Source organism: Giraffa tippelskirchi, chromosome Y (assembly GCF_054371585.1).
Source record: "Giraffa tippelskirchi isolate mGirTip1 chromosome Y, T2T-mGirTip1v1.2.pri, whole genome shotgun sequence".
Lineage (NCBI taxonomy): Eukaryota > Metazoa > Chordata > Mammalia > Artiodactyla > Giraffidae > Giraffa > Giraffa tippelskirchi.
The window spans coordinates 10,610,814-10,631,203 of record NC_137290.1 but is presented as its reverse complement, the minus strand read 5'-3'; the positions used below and the strand labels follow the sequence as shown (position 1 = coordinate 10,631,203).

The following is a 20,390-nucleotide window of genomic DNA, read 5'->3' as shown; positions in this document are numbered from 1 at the left end:
GGGTCATCCCGTTGCCCCAGTCCTGAGCATTTGTCTCATGCATCAAACATGGAATGGTGTTCTGTTTCACATATGATAATATACATGTTTCAATGCTATTCTCTCAGAACGTCCCACCCTCACCTTCTCCCTGGTTTAACAGGGAGTCCTTGGAGATCATAAATGGACTACTTTCATAAATTCAATCTTTCAAGATTTTGAAATATCACCCATTGATGATGATTTGAGAGTATTGCATAAAATAGTGGAAAAGCGCAGGCACCTGGGAATCATGTTTCATATGGGTCTATCTTAGCTCCACCTAGCTGTGTGACATAGGTGCACAACCTCACCTCTGTGCTTTATAGCCCTCATCTGTAAAATAAGGATAATAATGATTCCTATCTCATTAGACTATTGTGAACATTTTTCAAACAATCCATTAAAACACAGAAGTGAGTAATACATAATAAATACTTGATTAATAGTAGTTATTATTACTGTTAATACTAAACAGGTAGATTGAGGTTTTTAAAGGCGTAAGCCACACTTCTTGCATGGCTCTGCAATAAAACATACTCTGCTTTAAACTCTAGTGTTTCGATATTGCTTGGCCCAAGGTTGTTGGGTACAGGGGTATTAGGTTACAGTAACACCTTATCTCTCAAGTCTATGGAGGTTAACAGACTCTCTTCAGAGAATGATTTCAAAACCACATACACTCATAAAAGTATGAGCAGTTTTTTCTTCTGTGTAAAGCAAGTTAACAGACACTGAGAGCTCTCCCAGTTACCAGGTGAATTTAGGACAAAGTGTGACAAAGGTTGTCATCAGGTCTTACTTGAGGACTACTTATTATTTTGGAAACTTTGTCATGAACTGATTTGCTAGGATATATAGACAAAGTATATCTTTTATCTTTTCCATCGTTTAGTAGTTTGCTTCTCATGTGTGTCACATTATGGTTTAATATGTGCATACATTTTCATATTATAAAATATAGGGAATTCCATTCTTGATTTGGAAAGTTTGTGGTGAGATATTCACAAGTGAAATGCAGAAAATTCCGTATTTCATTCAGGAAATCTACATGCGTGTATTCAGATGTGAAATACCGAGTTCCATGCTTCACGTAGAACACTTTTGCCCTCATGTCAAAATGTGATACAGACATGGAATTCTCTCTGTAGAGAGAGATTTATACAGAGATGCTAAGGCCAGCATCCCGCCAAGGGCCACGGCTCTCCATTGGCAGAGGAATTGAAGTCTGCCCATTTATTGTACAGAGGCCCTTTCAAAGTGATTCTGTTCTCCAGTTTCTGGAGCGCATTATACAGAGTGAAGTAAGCCAGAAAGAAAAACACCAATACAGTATACTAATGCATATATATGGAATTTGAAAGATGGTAATGATAACCCTATATGCGAGACAGAATAAGAGACACAGATGCATAGAACAGTCTTATGGACTCTGAGGGAGAAGGTGAGGTTGCTATTCTGGGAGAATAGCATTGAAACATGTATATTATCATATGTGAAACAGAACACCATTCCAGGTTCAACGCATGAGACAAATGCTCGGGGCTGGGGCAATGGAATGACCCAGAGGGATGGGATGGGGAGGGAGGTGGGAGGGGGGTTCAGGATGGGGAACACATGAAAACCCATGGCTGATTCATGTCAATGTATGGCAAAAACTACTACAATACTGTAAAGTAATTAGCCCCCAACTAAAATAAATAAATTTATTAAAAAAAAAAAGAACCAGAAAAAAAGAAAAGCTTTAGAATAAAGTTCAGGGATATTTAAAGGACCCATTATTTACAAATGCTTCCCAGTTTTAAAGATTTCATAATTTTATTAGGAGGATGGTTGCAACTCAAATCTGCTATGTTAATAGGAATGTTTAGAGATGAGAATTTAGTTTTAGATGTAAAAATGCTTCATGGCCTAACTTCATTTTATGCATTTAGTCTGCTCTGGCAATTGTTGAAGAACTTGGTGTAAGGATTTCTTTGTTAATATCCTTATCTCCTCTTAGAAAATGGAAGACAAATAATTTCTTATTGTGAGCGAGACTGAGATTATGTACCCAACTGGTTAAAACATTAAATCGTGCACTGTCTATTCAAGCAAGTGCAGCTGCCTCTGCCACATATAGTCTCTTTCTGAAGAGCTATGGTTAAAATTCAAGTGCTGAGTGCAGCTTGTCCCCTCCATCTGAGACTTCCATGAAAAAAACAAAAAGATTTTCCTAACCAGGCCTCCACAGAAACATGAACAGCCATGAAGGAGGCAAGGAAATCTATCTATTAAATCTATGAATGTATCAGAAAGCAGGAGCAGTGAATAACTTACATTTTCTACTGCAGAAGCATCAAACAAATACATCTTTAAAGTGTAGACTTCTCAAGAAAGTGAAATTTAGAAAAATCTGGCATTATTCAACAAGGGAAGCTCTTTTTATTACTTAGAAAAATTATTTTTTATAAACACAAAACACTGATTTGAACTATGGAGAATCTGGGTGGAACACATACTCAAATTACCTCTGCCACTCTGGTGTTACTTCTGTGTGTTGCCCTTCTGTGGACATGGATTAACTAAGATCTTCACTTGGCTGAGTCCTGCATTGTTTAGTCTGAGGACTTTGTTTTTAAAAAATGAATACTATTTTTATAGCTTTTTCTTGTAAGTCTAAAATTGTTAAAAATAAAGTTAAAAAATACCGAATTTTAAAATATATGGAGAAAGTACTACTTCTTGTATGCTTTTAGGTTTAAAAATTCAAAAATGATTTCAAATACTTCAAAACTCTTCCATCTAAAGTATAAAACAAAGGCATTTATAAAATTTTAAATATATTGGCCAGTTCTTAGAAGTTATGGAATGAAAGTCTATTTCATTTAACAGTAATTTGAATCTCAAAGACAAAATCATTTACTTAAAAATCTGGGTTGTCATGTAATGATGACATACATTTCATGGGAACTGTAATGGTTAGTTCTTAGAAATAAAACTTACACGGAGTGAACGTTCTCTTGCAAACAAGTAAGAATCACCAGCTAATATGTGCTTTATACATGTTTAAATCTGACCTGATGACAAATCATTAGGTACTAATACCTTTACCTGTTACTTCCATCACCCTAGCTTCTTCCATGAGCACAGAACATAAATTGTAAGGGAAATAAAATACCTCAGGAGTTTATCTCTAAATATTTACTTTCTAGGTAGTCTGCAGTATATCATGTCTCTCCTTATAAAAATGAATACAGTTAGGAATTAAGAACATAAGCTATACCTCAAAAAATTAACAAAAAACTGTATCACATTTAAAATTATCCAGCTTAGCCATTGACTACTTTTTTTTTTTCCTATTCAACTATATCCTGAGTAGAAAATGCATGGTGTTACCCACATGACCTTGGATAATGCCAGATGGTTCTGCAAAATTATTGTGTATTTAGTAAGTGTGTTTTAGAGTAAAACTGAAAGCCAAGATGATTATTTCATAGATTGTCCATTTAACAACATAATTGACCCTAAGTGTTCAACCATACTGAACTGCCTAGTTCCAGTGAACAGAAACACCCTCAGCGTCCAGGGCAATCCTTTAAAACATGAATGAATTGTTTCTCAGGAAAGCCAAGAGACCCAGTGAAACACTGTATGTACGGTGACTGAAGGAGCCACATTTCATCAACACTCTTCTGTGTCCTGTGTTTTATTTACAGCTAACAGTTCAGCTAGTGAATACACAGAATACTGTCCAAATATTACTCAGCTTCATTCACTATCGGTGGTAAAGTGATCTACAGAAAACAAAGACCACGTCTCTTTTCTATAGAGAGAAACAGAATCTCTCTCCCATTCTTGTTTTCTTATACATCTCTCCACAGAATCATACTCTATAATCATAATCTATTATTAAGAACAGCAGCCTAGCAAGGTCAACTTCGTTAAAATAAAGTTTAAAAACTTACGAGTCACTGGGGAAAAAAAAAAGTAAAAGTGGTTCTGTTCTCATCCAGCCTCCAGGTGAGAACACACCCCAGCCTACCCCATCAGCCCAGGCCTGTGGGACTGGGAAGGGCGAGAGGATCAACCCAAGACACCCTTTTAAGGAGTGATGTTTCAAACTGGCATACGCTGGATGTAGCAGGTGCTTATGCTACAGTGCCATCAGTCTCCCAAACCTTACAGAAAAGGGCAAGCTGTGCTCATGTGCCTGGTCATGTTGAGGATAGAATGGTTCTGCACTTGAGAGAGACAGAAAACCCTTTGTAGCTGGGTGTCCTAGGGGCTGTGCATAGCCCCTCTTCTGTGCCTGGGGATCTGGCCCACTCTTATTTCTCTGCTCCTTCGCATCCTCCCTGACTGCCCCCAGGTGCTTTTTTCCTGCCTCTCCTTTCTGCTGAGGGATCCACGTTTACACTTACAAGCCTGTTTACACTTCCAGCTTGCTCTGTCGCTGAGATCCCTGGGCTTTTTTCCATGGCGTCAGTGCTTCTGCTGCCCTGTGATCTTTATACCTTACACAAGCTCTTTCACGTTTTCAGTGTCCATTCTTCCATCCCCCAGCCAGACCAGTTCAGACAGCTCACACACACATTTGTGTCAGCGCATATGTGTGTGCATGCACACCCCCCCCCACACACAAACAGTCCTGAAAAGAAACTTCACACATGCACAACTATTTGTTTACTTGTCCAGTATAATGGACTTTGGTAAGCACCCCTCTTTTTTTGGCCCGGTTATTTTTTTTTTTCCACTCACTAGTTGATCAACTCAGCCTCCTCTTCTACTTCTATGATACATCCTAGAAGGTGAATGGGATTTGCTCATGAGGGGGACTGACATGCAAAGAGGTTGGCAGGGTTGGAAGTCCTCACTGTGGACGGTTGAGTGACGTGTGCCTGTGTTCTCTACTCCCATCGCATCGGACTAGTTCACAGCACCAATCACGTTGGCAAGATAATATTCCCTGGGCTTTCCTTCCAGAAACAACAAAGAAATAGCAAGGGGCTTTGAACTTGAAATTGATCATGCACCCCCTTTCCCCGGGCTATAGAAGGTCACTGAGGACAAGAATTCTTTAACAACTTCCTATTCGCAAAAGGCAAGCCCCAACTCCTACTGCCTGGGTGATGCTTCACTTAAAATCATGAAGAAATACTGCATGGGTAATGTCAGTTTAATGATCAAAGCAAGAAGTGGTAAAAGTCAATGTCCTTCATTTCTGCAGCAGCGTTTATAGAACACTTAACAAGTCAACCCCAAATCTTTTCTGACAGATGAAAAATTTTCTGACAGATGCATTCCTGCAACATCTTTGCCCTTTGTGATCCTAATTAATATTCTCACTTCAACGAGTGATAATCTTGCCCCACGGGCATTTCTGTAAGTGTGTGGGTATTGTTGTTTCCAAACGTGGGTCACTGTTAAGTATTCCTGCGATAAAGCATTTCTTGCTGTTCACAAATATCGCGTAACTCTTTTAAAAAGTCACTATTCAAGGTGTTGGAAGCATTTGATCCAGGAATGAAAGAAAGGGTCGAATTCACACACAGTCTAACAAAGACACACAAATTTAAAACAAAAAAGGGAATACAAGCAACACAATTCATGTATGTTGAATAGGGCCATGCAAGAACTGACACAGCTACGGCAGCAGAGCTGTGCATAATGGCACAGGCATGGGTGCCACATCAAAGAAGACAGGAGGCATAGGCAGACCCACAGGAAGAAACATCAGCTCACCTTCATGGGCAAACACAACGGAGACACCCAATCTTCATTCTAAACAGAGGAAAACATGAACACATCTAGGGAACAGGAAACAAATGCAGCTCAGGGTGATTGAGCCAGAATGCTCTTGAAATCATCAGTAATCCGCCAAGTCTCCCACGCATTGATATTCAGTGGAAGAAAACCTTACACAACACGTCCAAGTGCGCAGTCAAATCTAATAGCACCTAGACCTTAGGGCCCAAGTGAAAGCCCGAAAGACACTGGGACACAAGTCATGGCAAGTTTCCAGAGAATGACCATCAAGTCAACCACACACAGTTCAGTTTCACTAACCGATCCATGACTATCTCTGCAGTCTTCACTCCAGGACAGGTTAGAGCTAAAGCCATCCCTGGTACTGAAGCACTGGTACTGAAGGCAGGAAGTATTAGGCATTTGGGGACCCTGTCCTTAACTTGTCTTGTCTTTAAGTTCTTTGCAATGCCTAACTAAAACTTCTGAATGTGGATAAATACCACGCAGCCCCTAGAATGAGGCCAGTCTAAGGTCCCCCAAACCATGCACCAATATGCCATCCCACACCCACTGCAGTTATTACAGCATAATTTCTCCATTGCTTTGTTTTGAACTGGCGCTGAGAAAGACAGGTACCAGCCTGCCAGAGCCCCAAGGGTTCTTTGAAGTTTACAGAATAAGAAAGTAAGAAGACATGTTTCCAGTGTTTGCTGGGCTGCTTGTACAGAAAGCACCCAGAGAAGGCCAAGCCTTGCCTTCTGGAACTGTAGATGCTCCTCTGCAGAAGGGGCAAAGCGAGGGTGCAGATATTCAAATGCAAAAGTTGGCCCTGAGCAGGAGATCTCGTTCAGTGCACCTTGAAGGGGACATCCATAAACCCATGAACATTGACGTTCATCCTTTACCCTTTGCCCTCAAAAGAGATGCTGCTGTAGGGAGACAAGCTGTGGAGTGAGAACTCCATGTGGGACAGATCCATCACCCTCAGGCATGCCCACGTTGGAGCCATTGTATCTGGGGCAAGAGGACAACAAGGGAGGACAAACGCTGAACTCTCCCTACTCCCTTTGTGCCAGTCTGTCCTTTGCCCGATCCAGAGGTGGACGTGATTCCGGAAAGCAGCCATCTACTTGGAAAGGGCCACCCTAAGTGCTGACCAGTCCCTCGGTGAGCTCCGTATGCCCCAGGTGTTCCCATTGGCCCTTGGCCCACAGAGTAGCGACAAAGCCCCAGAAGAAGGTCCCTTGTGGTTGAAAACAGTCTGTGCTGAGACATTCAGCAAGGAAGGGACACTATTACCAGAGGGTTCATGAGAAAACGGTTATTTGTACACCTAGGCCTGATAGAGAGCCTTGGGCACAGAGCTTAAGCCTTCCTGGGAAAAGGGATATTAACCACCGAGCCATCATGGGACACAGAGCGCATGGCTGGGTAGGCTGGACCTTGCCTGTTTACCATCCCCACTCCCCTGACTTCTGCCCCTGCAGACTTTGTACCTAAACTGAGTTCCTGGAAAAAAAGAACAGAGTTCACATGAGCTCAAACAGATACGATGGGATCTGTTTTTGTTTGTCTCTCTGTTTCCTGGCAATTGATCTTTTCCCCTGGTCACTTTTGCCAGAAACTAATATCCTTACTGCCTTCCCACCCCCTCACTTTCTCCCTAGGCCACAGCCCCTCTATATACCTTACGCCCCCATCCCCTAAGATGTTACCTGGAACCCTAGCTCTGGGAAGCTGACTTTGAGCAAAGCTGAACTGTGCAGTCATACACACAAGGAGGCTATGTGGTTCATAGTGAGCTGAATGTTAAGGCTTTTTCCTTGTCCTGTACTCTTCAAGTATCTGATGATATCCAACAGGGACAATACCTGGGGCACCACCTTCCAACAAAATTGCGTCCCACTATTTTGATCTCTGGCCCTTGTTCACCAGACCCTTTCCATGAACATCCACATCTCCCTTGAAAAATTGACAGACCCACAGTTAATGGCCCCTCCTCTTCCTCCCCAACCCCCACCCCACAGGAAGTACTGTGTCCCCTGACACAACCCAACATATGACTTAACCCCCTCTACAACTCTCCATGGTCTGGTAATTCCCATGCGGTAAACTGAGAATCCTACGCGGAGCTGAAGTATTTATCCTGAGGACCTGTCCAAACAATGCACAGACACATACAGTTGATGCTTTTTATTTATCCTTCGGAATTATTTCAGGTTTACTTGTGTCTCCCTCTCGATCCGTTTCACCACCAGACCGCTCTGCATTACTTTCCTGTCCGAGAGAACTAGCTGGCCATTGATCTTCATGTGAAGCACCTTCATAGGTTTCCTATTTTAGGTAAAGGGGGGCACTCCTTCATAAGTTTCTCAAGATCGGGGGGGTCCTTTCAAAACAGACACAGACACAGATATGTAAACCTATCCTCTCTGAACTACACTAAAGACAGCTTTAATCTTTCAAGTCAATTCCCAGGAGGGAGAGTCTGTGAACTTTTACATTTCCTCTCTAGGCACATACTAAAAACCACGTACCCCAGTCTTCACCGTAGAACTATTTACAAGAGCTAGGACATGGAAGCAACCTATATGTCCATCGGCAGATGAAGGGATAAGGAAGTTGGGGTACATATACACAATGGGATGTTACTCAGCCCTAAAAAAGAATACATCAAACTCAATTCTTATGAGTTGGAATGAACATGGAGCCTATTATACAGAGTGAAGTTAAGTCAGAAAGAGAAAAAACAAATACTGCATGTTAACACAAATATACGGAGTTTAGGACCGTGTAGGTGGTACTGAACATCCAACATGCAGGACAGCAAATAAGACACAGACATATAAAGAACAGACTTTGGGCTCAGTGGTAGAACGTGAGGCTGGGTTAATTTGAGAAAATAGCCCTGAAACCTTTACATTACCTTAGGCAAAATAGATGACCAGCACAAATTTGATGCATGAAGCAAGGCAAACAAAGTCATGTTGTGGGACAACCCAGAAAGACGGGTAGGGGAGGGCGGTGGGTGGTGGGTTCAGCATTTGGGGGGGACACGTGTATACACGTGTATACGGGTGATTCGTGTTGGCCAATGTATGGCGAAAACCGCCGTGGTTTTGTAAAGTAATCATCCTCCAGTTGAAATAAGTAAGTTAAAAGACTATTCTCCAGAATCCTGCACAGTGGTCAGTATTCTCAGAATGAGGGTGGCAGGTGAAAAAGATGCAGAAGAAAATAAAAACAAGTGTGATGATCAAAATGGAATCAAATGATGGTCAGTGGGGAACAGCCTAGCAGAAAGGAGACTCACAGACCTTTGTGGAAAGGGGACTTCAATAGTAGGTGGCCCCCAACTTAAGAGAAGCCTGAGGGTACACTTGTTGGCCATGGAATGGCAGTTCAGAGATGTGCAGCTGAGTCAGATATAAATTGGAGTGAGTTTGCCCTGACCAGGCCACTTCATCTACCTCAAGCTTCTCTACTTAGAACCCATTTTTCACTACAGTTCTCTACTCCTGCTGTCTCTTGCTGATTCCCTCATTCCCTGGTGGTACTCTGCATTCCACGGAGTCTCACTTTCTCCACAAGTGAAATAAATGACCCAAGTTTCTGGAAAACAGTTAATGCCAGTGCCCAGCCCCTGGGCTCCTCACCTCTCGTCCTCCCAGTACCTCTCGTGGGGGAGCCTTCCTCCTCATATAGTACCACACGGGATTGGGCCACAGATCCTTTATGATGATCTGCCAGGGCAATGAGCAAGGTCAGCACAGGGCTGGCCAGACCCTGAGCCCTCCCGTGCACCGCCAAGAACTCCAACATACATCACCAATTCTGGCCCAGTGGCCACGTGGGACCCTACCTCAGCAATCCGGTCAGATCCTGTGAAATTGTGGTCAAAGAACCAGTTGAAGAAGTTAACGCTGCTGTTGTGGTGCCTGCGGCTGTATGCCTTACGTTCAAATCCCTGGTTCCAGTGAATTGGGGTGGAATGAGATGCGCGGTATCCTGCAGGAAAAGGGAGTATGGGAGAAAGACCTAAGTCATTTTCCAATTCAACCTACACTTTTCTGCCCCCCACCCCATCCAAGGAGCTGCCTCTTACCGGTGACATTAATGAGATATTCCTTAACAATCACTTCATTCTGGAAATACCTATTCTTCCGGAAGAACAATGTGATCTTGCAGTGATGAGTGGGATGCCTGAGTTCCTCCACCTGCCAGGACAAAGTGTGGGGAGTGGGGTAGGGGTGGGTGGGTGTGAAACCTCTTTACAGAAGAGCTGTCCTTTCCTGTTTTCAGGGGTAAATCATGTCCTCTCCCCTCCCCAGTCACCATTCCTCCACAATTATCAGTGTCCCCTGCCTGACCTTCAAGTTGGTCATGAAGTGAAGCATGTCTTCATCTTGGTCAGCCATCATAGCTGACATCTGGGGATGGTTCATAAACTGCTGTAGGTCAAGGAGCCTCCAGATGCTAGAGGAAAAAAGTGCTGGAAGGACAAATCTAGCCTAAAGAGTAGAATGGCACTGCCTGACTTCAACTTGCTACGAGTTAACTCGTCACATTTCTGTTGACGCAGACTGTATGAAGGCATGACAAGCCCCAAGGCTGTGCCTATGAACGCACTACCATAAGAGGGTCTGTTCCTAACAGGAAAGGCCCTAAGCTCCATCTCAGCCTCCTAAAAGTTAGCTTACTTCTGGAAAACAAGCACTCCGAGGTACAAGCAGCATGAGCATTTGCACATCCCAACCTCATCCCCAAATTCACTCAGCTTTTCAGAGAAGACCTGGATCCCAGACAAGCCTTTTCTCTGAGGAGTCCCTGGTGCTAATGACAATTCTGATTGGGACCTCTGCAAGTAAAGCCCAAGTAGCAATTTGTGCTAACCAGAACAGCAAGGACAGCCCACCTAATATCAGGAACAGATACATAGAACGGTAACCAATATCCACGATCTGTAAACCGCTTCTGCAATAGCCCAGGTTAAAAAAAAAAAAATCCACAAGCACCACACCAAGGATACAACTTTGACCCAGAAGCCACAAATTCCCTGGATGATGGCACTTCTGTGCTCTAGATGCAGCTTCCGCCTCTGGCAGTTCTTGTGTTTCAGGCGAGCGTGGGCCCTTTGGGCTTGCTTATTCACGGGTTCCAGCTCGGCTTGCAGGGCCTTGAGCGCCTCCAGTGCGGGCCGGTCACTCGGGGCTCCGGGGCTTATATATTCCTGGCCCTGCTTCTCCGAGGACACCTGCTCTTGCTCCTCGTAGGCCACCAGCTCCACCTCCTCCATGACGTCTAACGCCAGCAGCTGGAACTCCTGCCCGATTCCCGCCACCTCGCCCTCCTCCAGGGCCGCACCTTCCTCCGCCGCCTCCACCCAGAAGAGTGCGGCCTCCTCGCCTGCGGCCTGCATCGCCTCTGCCGCCCCCACCGGGCTGGTAGGCCCCAGGGTCCCTCCCTCCTGAAGACCCGGACTCACAACTAAGACCCCGGATCCCGGGGTGCTGCCGCCTTCCTCTGGCCCCGTCTCACTCTCCATGGTGTTCTGGCCGTAGCCCAGAGCCGCGAAGAAGCTGCACGTGAGGGCACAGCGGGCGGCCGGCACAGCCCGCCCACCGGCCGCAGTCTACGTGGCACAACCAACTGGCTACTTGCCCACAGCCAATGAGCAGGGAAAGGGAGACAGTCATGCGCAGAGCCGTGTGCCACCACGCACGCACAATATGGCGGCGGGAAGGGGCTGAACTCTACCCCCTGACCTCTAGACCTCATCACAGAACCAATCAAATGGAGTCGAAAGGGCTTGGCTCACGGGACACGCCCCTTGGAATTCTGGGCACTCTCTCAGCACGTGACCCAGGGGCCCAACTTGGCTCAGCGCACAGTGCGCCGGTCCAGGCAAGCCGTTTGCCTGACCAACAGTGCACATGTGCCAGCCCAGCGACTGGGCGAGCCAGGCCAGCTGGAGGCGAAGGCAAGGAACTTGAACCTGACGCCGCAACCATCCTCAAGCTTGAAATTGCCTCTGGGGCGGCGGGCGACTCCGTGTGCTCAGGGATCCACACAGGTGAGACGGGGTTCCTGGGTACCTCAGGGACACAGGTGCTCACCTTAGATCTGAACTGCAAGCCACGGGCAGGGTGTGGGAGGCGGGCTTACCGCTGACCTCACCGAAGTTCACCGCCTGCAGAGTCCATCCCTAAACTTGTGCCTTAGGCTTGAGCAGTGTCAGGAATGCAGTCATCCTCTCCTCAGAGGATGAAGCAGCGCACTTTCCTCAGCTCGCTGTTCGGGCCCCACAATGCAGCCCCAAGCCAAACCACCCTGGAGCCCCTGGCTTGCGGTCTGTCAGCTCTTGGCCTTTCCCCCGGCCCACGGCTTAGAGCAGGCACCCCGGTGGCTAAGGATGTGCTCCTGCGGATGCACTTCCCAGAGCAGCAGAGCTCCTCCTGGAAGTGTTTCAAGGGGACCAAAGTGCTCCTCCTGACCATTGCTTACTCCCTTCCTCTCGGCTGCATAGCTAACATGGGCACACTCACGTTAAGTGCCTGGATAGATGCAACACTCACACTCTGCCTCCTAGGATGTCTGGTGTTTCACACTGAGCACCTGTCTTAGGCCACACACACACACACACACACACACACACACACAAACAGGTGCCACAAGCACACACGTGTACACACACACATTTGATGCACAGGGACACAAATGCAAACAGGTGTTTCAGAGACTGAAGAACCAGTGGTTCACATGAAATGCAGAGATTTCCTTATTTCTCATAGGAAAATGTTCGTTCTGATCATCAGATGTGAAATATAGAGAAGCCCAACTTTCATGAAGGAGAATTAATGCCTAGATTTTGGTGCAGGTAATATAGAGAACTCCATATTCCATGGTGGACAGTCATTGTTTTATATATGAGAAATACAAGGAATGAAGTATTTCACGAAGAAACAGTGGTGCCCAGAATTTCATTTATGAAATAGAGAGAATTCCAATTCCATGTTGGTTCCCCATATCTTAATTACATACTTCATGTCAGTAAAATTTCATTGAGATTTTCACATAGGAAATGTGTACAATTTCAGAGTTCTGATGCAAGAAAGGATGTGCTCAACTTTTCATATCTGAAATATGTAGAATTCCCCATTCATGTAGGAAAAATGCACAGATATCCATAGGTAAAACAGACAAGATTCCAAATATGATGAAGAAACTTATACAAATAGATTTTCAAACATGAAGTACATATCTCCTATTTCACATAGAAAAATGTGCCCCCATGTTCTCACGTGTGAGATAGAGAAAATTACATATTTTATACAGAAAAATCATCTTTCAGGTTTTCATCTTCACGAAGCAGGGCATGCAAAGCAAGTGCTCTGGAAGAACCCAGAAAAATAGCGTAGGAAGGGATGGGAGAGGCTCCAGGATGGGCGGGACGTCTATATACTTATGGCTTATTAATGTTGACCCACGGAAGAAGCCATCACGATATTGTATGGTAATTAACCCCCAGTTAAAATTTAAGAAAAAGTTACAGTTTGAGAAAAGTGAAAGTACAAGGGGACTCGACTCGGCTCTGTAGTGACCTAACTGTGAAGGAAATCCAAAAATGACGGGATATATGTACAGCTAAAATGGATTCACTTGGACATACGTACAGCAGAAACTAAAGCAACATTGTAATGCGACTATAGCCCAATAATAATTGTTTCAATCATATTCATGTCAAGTATAATTCTAGCAGTGAATAAATAAATGGTAGCCTCATTTGCAATGTATGTCCAAGGGGACATTATTCTAAGTTAAATATTTCAGTTAGAGGAAGACGAAACCTTTTTCATCACATGACATTGTGAAGTTGAAATCCCTGCATTATAGAAACAGAGTAGACTGTGGTCCTCGGGCTACTGGAAATGGCCCGTGATGGTCCAGGTTATCAACTTTTAGTCACAGGTTGAATAAGCTCATCAAGGAAGATACTGTAATAGAGGCAGGATGGAAAACTGAGCTGCAGGCCTCAGCCCAAGACCTTTAGTGCAGTTAGAAACCCCAACACCACCAACAAAAAGCCTCTCAGCAGAGTGTAGTGAGAGATATATTACAGCCTTCCCACAGAGCCCTCTAGGCCCTCGGGCCTTGGGCTGGGGAATGAACTGTGGAGCTTGGGGACAGGCTGTGTCTTGTAGAGTCCCAGAGCCCTTGCTGGAGCCACTGACTGGCCTGGCCCAGGTTTCAAAGCAATGGCCAACGTGTTCCATCCCCACCTCCATGACCGAATGGTTGTGGCAATCTCCATGGGTCACAGTCTACAGGACCCAGCTTTCCATCTGGGTAGACTGAGGAGGCTGAGGGCCAGCTACATGCTGGGTACCTGGCTCGCTCATTGAAGGTGGCTGGGCAGTGTATGGGGGCCTTGGTAAGAGGAAGGCACAGAGAACTGAGAAATGCCTCTTCCGGCTGGGACTGAGCACTGCTGGAAGTAACAAGAGTGGGTGCTAGACGAATGCTCCACAACTAGGATAACCGGCCTGCACAGGGACCCCTCCCCCTCCCAACCAGGACCGTGGAGGGTGAAAGTCAAGCTTGGGACCTTTCCTTTCGGGAAACAGGGAATAGGGAATAATATTTGCTTCCCTCGAGGATTACAGGAACACAGTTAGCTGACCACCACCTCGCTTCAAGAGCACACGATCTGACAGCAAGAAGTTTGCAACAGCTAATCACACCCCTCCCTCACCTTTCTTATACGTAGCCTTTGCTGAACACTTTGAGGGAGTGTTTTGGTTTTTTTTTTTTCTTTTTTCCATTGGCTTAGGCTTTTATTCTTTTTTCATGCAAGCATTTAAATTTATGAGCACTTCTAGACATGCATCTCATGAATTCTGATATGCTGTTTTTATTATCACTCTCTTAAAATATTTTCGAAGCTTTCTTTTTATTTTTTACCTCTTTTTAAAAATGGATGTCAATTGGAGGCTAATTACTTGACAGTATTGTGGTGGCTTTTGCCATATATTCACATGAAAGAGCCCTGGGTGTACATGCGTTTCACATCCTGACCCTCCCGCGTCCCTCCCCATCCCATCCCTCAGGGTCATTCATTCCAGTGCTCCAGCCCTGAGCACCCTGTCTTATGCATCGCACCTGGACTGGCGATCTATTTCACATACTATACATGTTTCCGTGCTATTCTCTCAAATCATCCCACCCTCGCCTTTTTCCACAGAGTCCAGCAGTCTGTTGTTTACATCTGTGTCTCTTTTGCTGTCTCGCATATAGGGCCATCGTTATCATCTTTCTAAATTCCATATATGTGTGTTAATATCATGTATCGGTGTTTTATCTTTCTGGCTTACGTCGCTCTGTATAATAGGCTCCAGTTTCATCCACCTCATTAGAGCTGATTCCAATGCATTCTTTTTAATGGCTGAGTAAAATTCCGTTGTGTGTATGGATCAGAGCTTTCTTCTCCATTCGTCTGCCGATGGACATCTAGGTTGCTTCCGTGTGCTAGCTATTGTAAACACTGCTGCGATGAACACTGGGGTACACGAGTCTCTTTCGGCTCTGGTTTCCCCGGTGTGTATGTCCAGCAGCAGGATTGCTGAGTTGTATGGCCGTTCTAGACCCAGTTTTTTAAGAAATCTTCAGGTTTCTTTGTCACTGGATGCTCTGGACCTTCGGGTGAGAAAGAAGCTGTAGTTGGGAGTCACCCAGGCTGTGTAACCAAAGCACTCCTGGCTGGTTCGCCCATTTGGCTAGGACATTGAGTGACGTGGATGAACTATGCAGTCCATATCCCTGTTGGGTTCTTCCAGGCAGCTGGTCTAGCTCCTCAATTTGTTATTTTCAATAAGGATTTACGGAGGACTTCCTATGGCCCCTGCACTGTGCATAGATTGCCCTGGAAGGTTGATACTGTTATCAAACCCATTGTCCGGAGGAAGAAACGGAGGCTCAGAGAGGTAGTCCACTCGTTCACAGTCACACAACTAGTAGAAGCAGAGGAGCAGGATCTGAATTCACCTCCTTTGGGCTCCGGTATCCAAGCAAGTGTGGTCATGCTTGTCGTTCTTGTGTCCAACCTTTAGTTCCCAACTGCACCAGCCCTGAGATCCAGGAATTAAACCACACTTGGTTTTTAGGTTCTTTCCATTTGAGCCCTGGAGGAGGTGGATATAGTTCACTCCTGATCCTGCTGGGCTGTTTGTGGCTCTTGGCCTTTTAAGATTTTCTCTTCCATGATCCCACTCATGGTAAGCATTGCTCTAGAATGAAGACAATACAGAGTCGATGGGGATTTCCTCTTTTCATAATTGTAGGGTAACAGATTATTTACGTTCAGATGGATGATGCTCACTTCTGGGAGCAGGAAACATAAATAGGTTAAATGAAATTATTGTTAGAAATAGACTTTTGCCCATTTTTGCTTGTATATGTAGGAAACTCCTGCTGTTTTATCGTTTTTCCTTTTGCTTGAGACATGGAAATGTGTGCCTTTCCTCTGGACTCAGTTACAAGTAGAAAAACAGTAGAAGCACAATGGTGGTTGACTCTGCTTCAGGGCAGGAAGCCAGATGGGGGCTGGGCAGCTGGGTCACCTGGAGACAGTGCTCCCCCAACCGAAATGGGCCAGAAGTTCTCAGCCCCAGCCAGCCTTGCAGGCCTGTGACCCAGAATGGCCAGGTCTCCCGCCTTTTCCGGCAAGCCTAACATCTTAATTTCTGTGTGAAACTTCAGGATTTCTGAGTTGGCCAGCGTATTCTAAGTTAAAAGCAACAAATAACGAAAGATTGGAAAGCATTGGGTCAAACCATTGCTTCCTTAATAACACGTTTGCTCGCCCCATGTGGCTTGTGGGCTGTGAGTTTGCATCCGCTGCTTTAAGGCTTGGCTTACTTCTTTGAGTCCTGGACACAAAGAGTAAAAGACTTAATGCTTTGGGAATTTGTGGGAAGAGTCCTAGCGGTGACTCAAGAGCCCATGTCTCTGGTCTCGCCTCTCTGTCTTGGTTTTCTATGTGTCCCAGGACAAGGGATTTCTCAGGCCCTCTTTTTTTTTCCTAATCTGTAAAATGGAAGCAGAAGCTGGAATCAAGATTGCCGGGAGAAATATGAATAACTTCAGATATCCAGAACTAAAAAGCCTCTTGGTGAAAGTGAAAGAGGAGAGTGAAAATGTTGGCTTAAAGCTCAGCATTCAGAAAACTAAGTTCATGGCATCCGGTCACGTCACTTCATGGCAAATAGATGGGGAAACAGTGGCTGACTTTATTTTTCTGGGCTCCAAGATCACTGGAGATGCTGATTGCAGCCATGTAATTAAAAGACGCTTACTCCTTGAAAGGAAAGTTATGACCAAGCTAGACAGCATATTAAAAAGCAGAGACATTACTTTGTCAACAAAGGTCCATCTAGTTGAGGCTATGGCTTTTCCAGTTGTCATGTGTGGATGTGAGAGTTGGACTGTACAGAAAGCTGAGCGCTGAAGAATTGATGGTTTTGAACTGTGGTGTTGGAGGAGACTCTTGAGAGTCCCTTGGGCTGTAAGGAGATCCAGCCAGTCCATCCTAAAGGAGATCAGTCCTGTGTGTTCATTGGAAGGACTGATGTTGTAGCTGAAACTCCAATCCTTTGGCCACCTGATGCGAAGAGCTGACTCATTAGAAAAGACCCTGATGTTGGGAGAGATTGAGGGCGGGAGGAGAAGGGGACAACAGAGGATGAGATGGTTGGATGGCATCACTGACTCAACAGAGATGAGTTTGAGTGGACTCCGGGAGATGGTGGTGGACAGGGAGGCCTGGCGTGCTGTCGTTCATGTGGTCACAAAGAGTTGGACACGACTGAGTGACTGAACTCAACTGAAATGAACTGAACTGAAAATGGATCAGTTTTAACAAATCCTGTGTAGCGTTCCCTTCCATCCCTCCCATTCTATGTGTCCCAGTTAGTTACCCATGCTGCCAAGATTAGGCTCTGGATAGATTAGAAGTTCACATGGTTTGGTCCCATGTCATCTTTGAATGTCAGTAACTGAAACCCTCTCCAGGCAAGTTCCATTTATCACCTGTAGTCAGCTGCAACTTAAGTCTACTGCTAATCCCACCAGGCCAGTGTGATGCAACATGGTTTTTTTTTTTTTTATTTTAGCATTGAGCGTGGTAAATATTTGCGGTTTTCTGGTCCTGCTCTTTTTTTCTGTGAGTATGCGACATCTTGTTGTTGTTGTTGTTGTTGTTGTTGTTTTAATTTAGGCATAAATGAAATCTCAGAAGATGTTTATATGACTGTCGGGCCTGGCGATTCAAGGCATTCTGAGAAGTCAGATAGTAGCGGAAGTAACTCTATCGGTGATGAGGAGCAGAGGTCCAAGAATGAGCCAGAAGATGCTGAAGACAAAGAGGTGGCTCAGATGGTCAAAGAGCCATCTGCTATCAAAAAAAAAAAAATGCCCAAAGTGCCAAATCCCGTGGAGATGGAAGAGGAGCTGAAAGCAGGTCACCAGTCTGTGAAAAAGTGGACTCAAGATCAGTCAAGGAGAAGATGAGCCCCAGCTTGAGAAGGACTTTTCAGACAAAGCAAAAAACCCTTTCCTCCTCCCACAAAGGATAAGCTGAAGGGAAAAGGTGAGACTGACTCCCCAAGAGTGCATTTGGGCCTGGATTCTGATTCAGAGAGCAGACTTGTCATAGATTTAGAAGAAGACCTTTCTCCGCTGGAGGGTCGAAACACTAGGAAGGAACCCAAAGAACCATCTCCCAAGCAGGAGGGTAAGTGACTGTACCAGTTTCTGGTTTCTTGATTTGGTTTTAGGATGTCACCTTGCCATTTGTAGTATCACACGTCATGTCGCCCTCAGACGTCATGAAGTGTGGCACAACCAAGCTCGGATTAGCTCCAAGTCCCCTAGCTAGTTACTGAGCAGGACAAGGACTTGAGCTGGCCCTGCCTACCATTTACCTCCTTGATACCCAATGTGGTTGATTTTGAGCACAGGAGAAGAAGTCTCTTAGAAAGTAATAGCTGCTTCTAGCAGTCAGGTCATTGTGAACCTAAGCAGTTTTGTTTCCAATATGTTCACTTACATGCCTCACATGGTTATCAATGTTAAAACATTGTACAGGGCTGATATTGATAAAAGCGTTCAGTTCAAAGACCTTGATGAGTTTCTTCTCCCTTACCTCTCCTCACACTGCCCAGGCATTTCAAAATACATTTTCTCACTCGAGTATAAGACTTCCCGAGTGGGTGGCACCAGACTGCTGAGTTCTTCTTTAGGCCTGTAGAAGTTCAAGGGGCATTGTAGGATGCACACCTGAGCCCGTATTCTGCCATATTTGCATTTACCTGACATGGGCCCGAGGCTTCTCAACCTTGGCGCTATTAGCTTTTTATGCTGGATAATTCTTTGTCCTGTGTACTGAGGCATGTTTAGCAGTATCCCTGGTCTTTACCAACTGGATGTCAGTAGCATCTACCCAGCGGTGGCCTTCAAAAGTGTCTTGACAAAGCTAAATCTCCCCTAGTTGTGAACTGCTGCCTGAGTCTTAGCAGTTCCCCCGTTGCTGTTGTTAGGGACTGAACCAGCAGAGGCTTCTCTCAAACCTGCCACACGCCAGGCATGTTGGCAGACACCACAGTGGAACATAGGAATGACTTGAAAGATATTCGGTCCATTGGCGAAGCAGTCAGCAAATTTCTCAGCTGGCTTGGCAGGTGTGTGTTGATATGCCCAAGAAAGATAAGAATTAATTAAGGCCCAGGAGAAACATGGCCTAAGGACAAATTGGATATTGTAGCCATAAAACCTCTTGTACTTTGTGAGTTACATACATGGATAGCCAGGCTTAATCATGTAGCTCAGTGGTCAAGAATCTGCCTGCCAATGCAGGGGTCGCAAATTTGATGCTCGTGTCGGGAAGATCTCCTGGAGAAGGAAATGGAAACCTACTCCAGTAGTCTTGCCTGGAGACTTCGTGGACAGAGGAATCTGGTGGGCTGTATAATCCATGGGGTCACAAAAGAGCTGGACACGGCTTAGTGACAAAACAGACAACACACAGCTTCTGACAGGACCCATCTACAAGTTGTGTGTCCCCTGGGGTTTTCTTAGTCTTGCTGCTTAAAGCAGGAGGGGGGATGAGTTTTGAGCTTTTTTCCTCCGTGTTTGTATCATTGGGAACTGTTCCAGAACCTCAGTTCCTGCAGTTCATTGAGAGAGGATGGAATATCTCTCCGTGATACAGGGCAGGAAGAGAGAGAGCAGTTGGGTTAGTCAGGAAGGGTGGATCACCACCCCATTCCTTAAAATTCTGAATGGCATCTGAAACATCCAATTCTGTGTGGATTGGGGTTTGAGGGACCACTTCTGATGCTGTAGAAAGCAACAGGAGTAGCATTTATTCCATGAAGTTTGTGGAATTCTTGGGTCCCAGATGGCAGTGTTCCTATGAATGATACATTTATACTATTCTTCTCTTTCTGAAGTAGATTGTTCATTTGGTTGTGGGTTTTTTCACTGCTTCCGGAAAGGATTTCAGATATACTGACAAAATGGATATCAAGACAGTGAGAAAGATGAAAATGTCAATGTATGGCAAAAACTACTACAATATTGTAAAGTAA

The 20,390-nt window shown here is 45.1% G+C and overlaps 1 protein-coding gene and 1 pseudogene across 2 annotated transcripts; one reads left to right on the top strand and one right to left on the bottom strand.

Moving 5' to 3' along the window:
* LOC145537692 (zinc finger imprinted 2-like) overlaps positions 1-20,390 on the top strand; it is a 55,583-nt pseudogene that overhangs the window by 10,009 nt on the left and 25,184 nt on the right.
* On the bottom strand, positions 7,927-11,472 carry LOC145537774 (testis-specific Y-encoded protein 3-like). Of its 2 annotated transcripts, none has more exons than XM_081568587.1 (6): positions 10,778-11,472; positions 10,119-10,196; positions 9,854-9,965; positions 9,611-9,756; positions 9,405-9,491; positions 7,927-8,137 (listed from the first exon to the last, which is right to left on the bottom strand). In XM_081568587.1, exons 1-6 carry the CDS (start codon positions 11,291-11,293, stop codon positions 8,072-8,074), a joined length of 1,005 nt encoding a protein of 334 aa, XP_081424713.1. In that variant the 5' UTR covers positions 11,294-11,472; the 3' UTR covers positions 7,927-8,071. The 2 variants fall into 2 exon arrangements, with proteins under 2 accessions (XP_081424713.1, XP_081424712.1); XM_081568586.1 differs by having other exon boundaries at positions 7,927-8,082.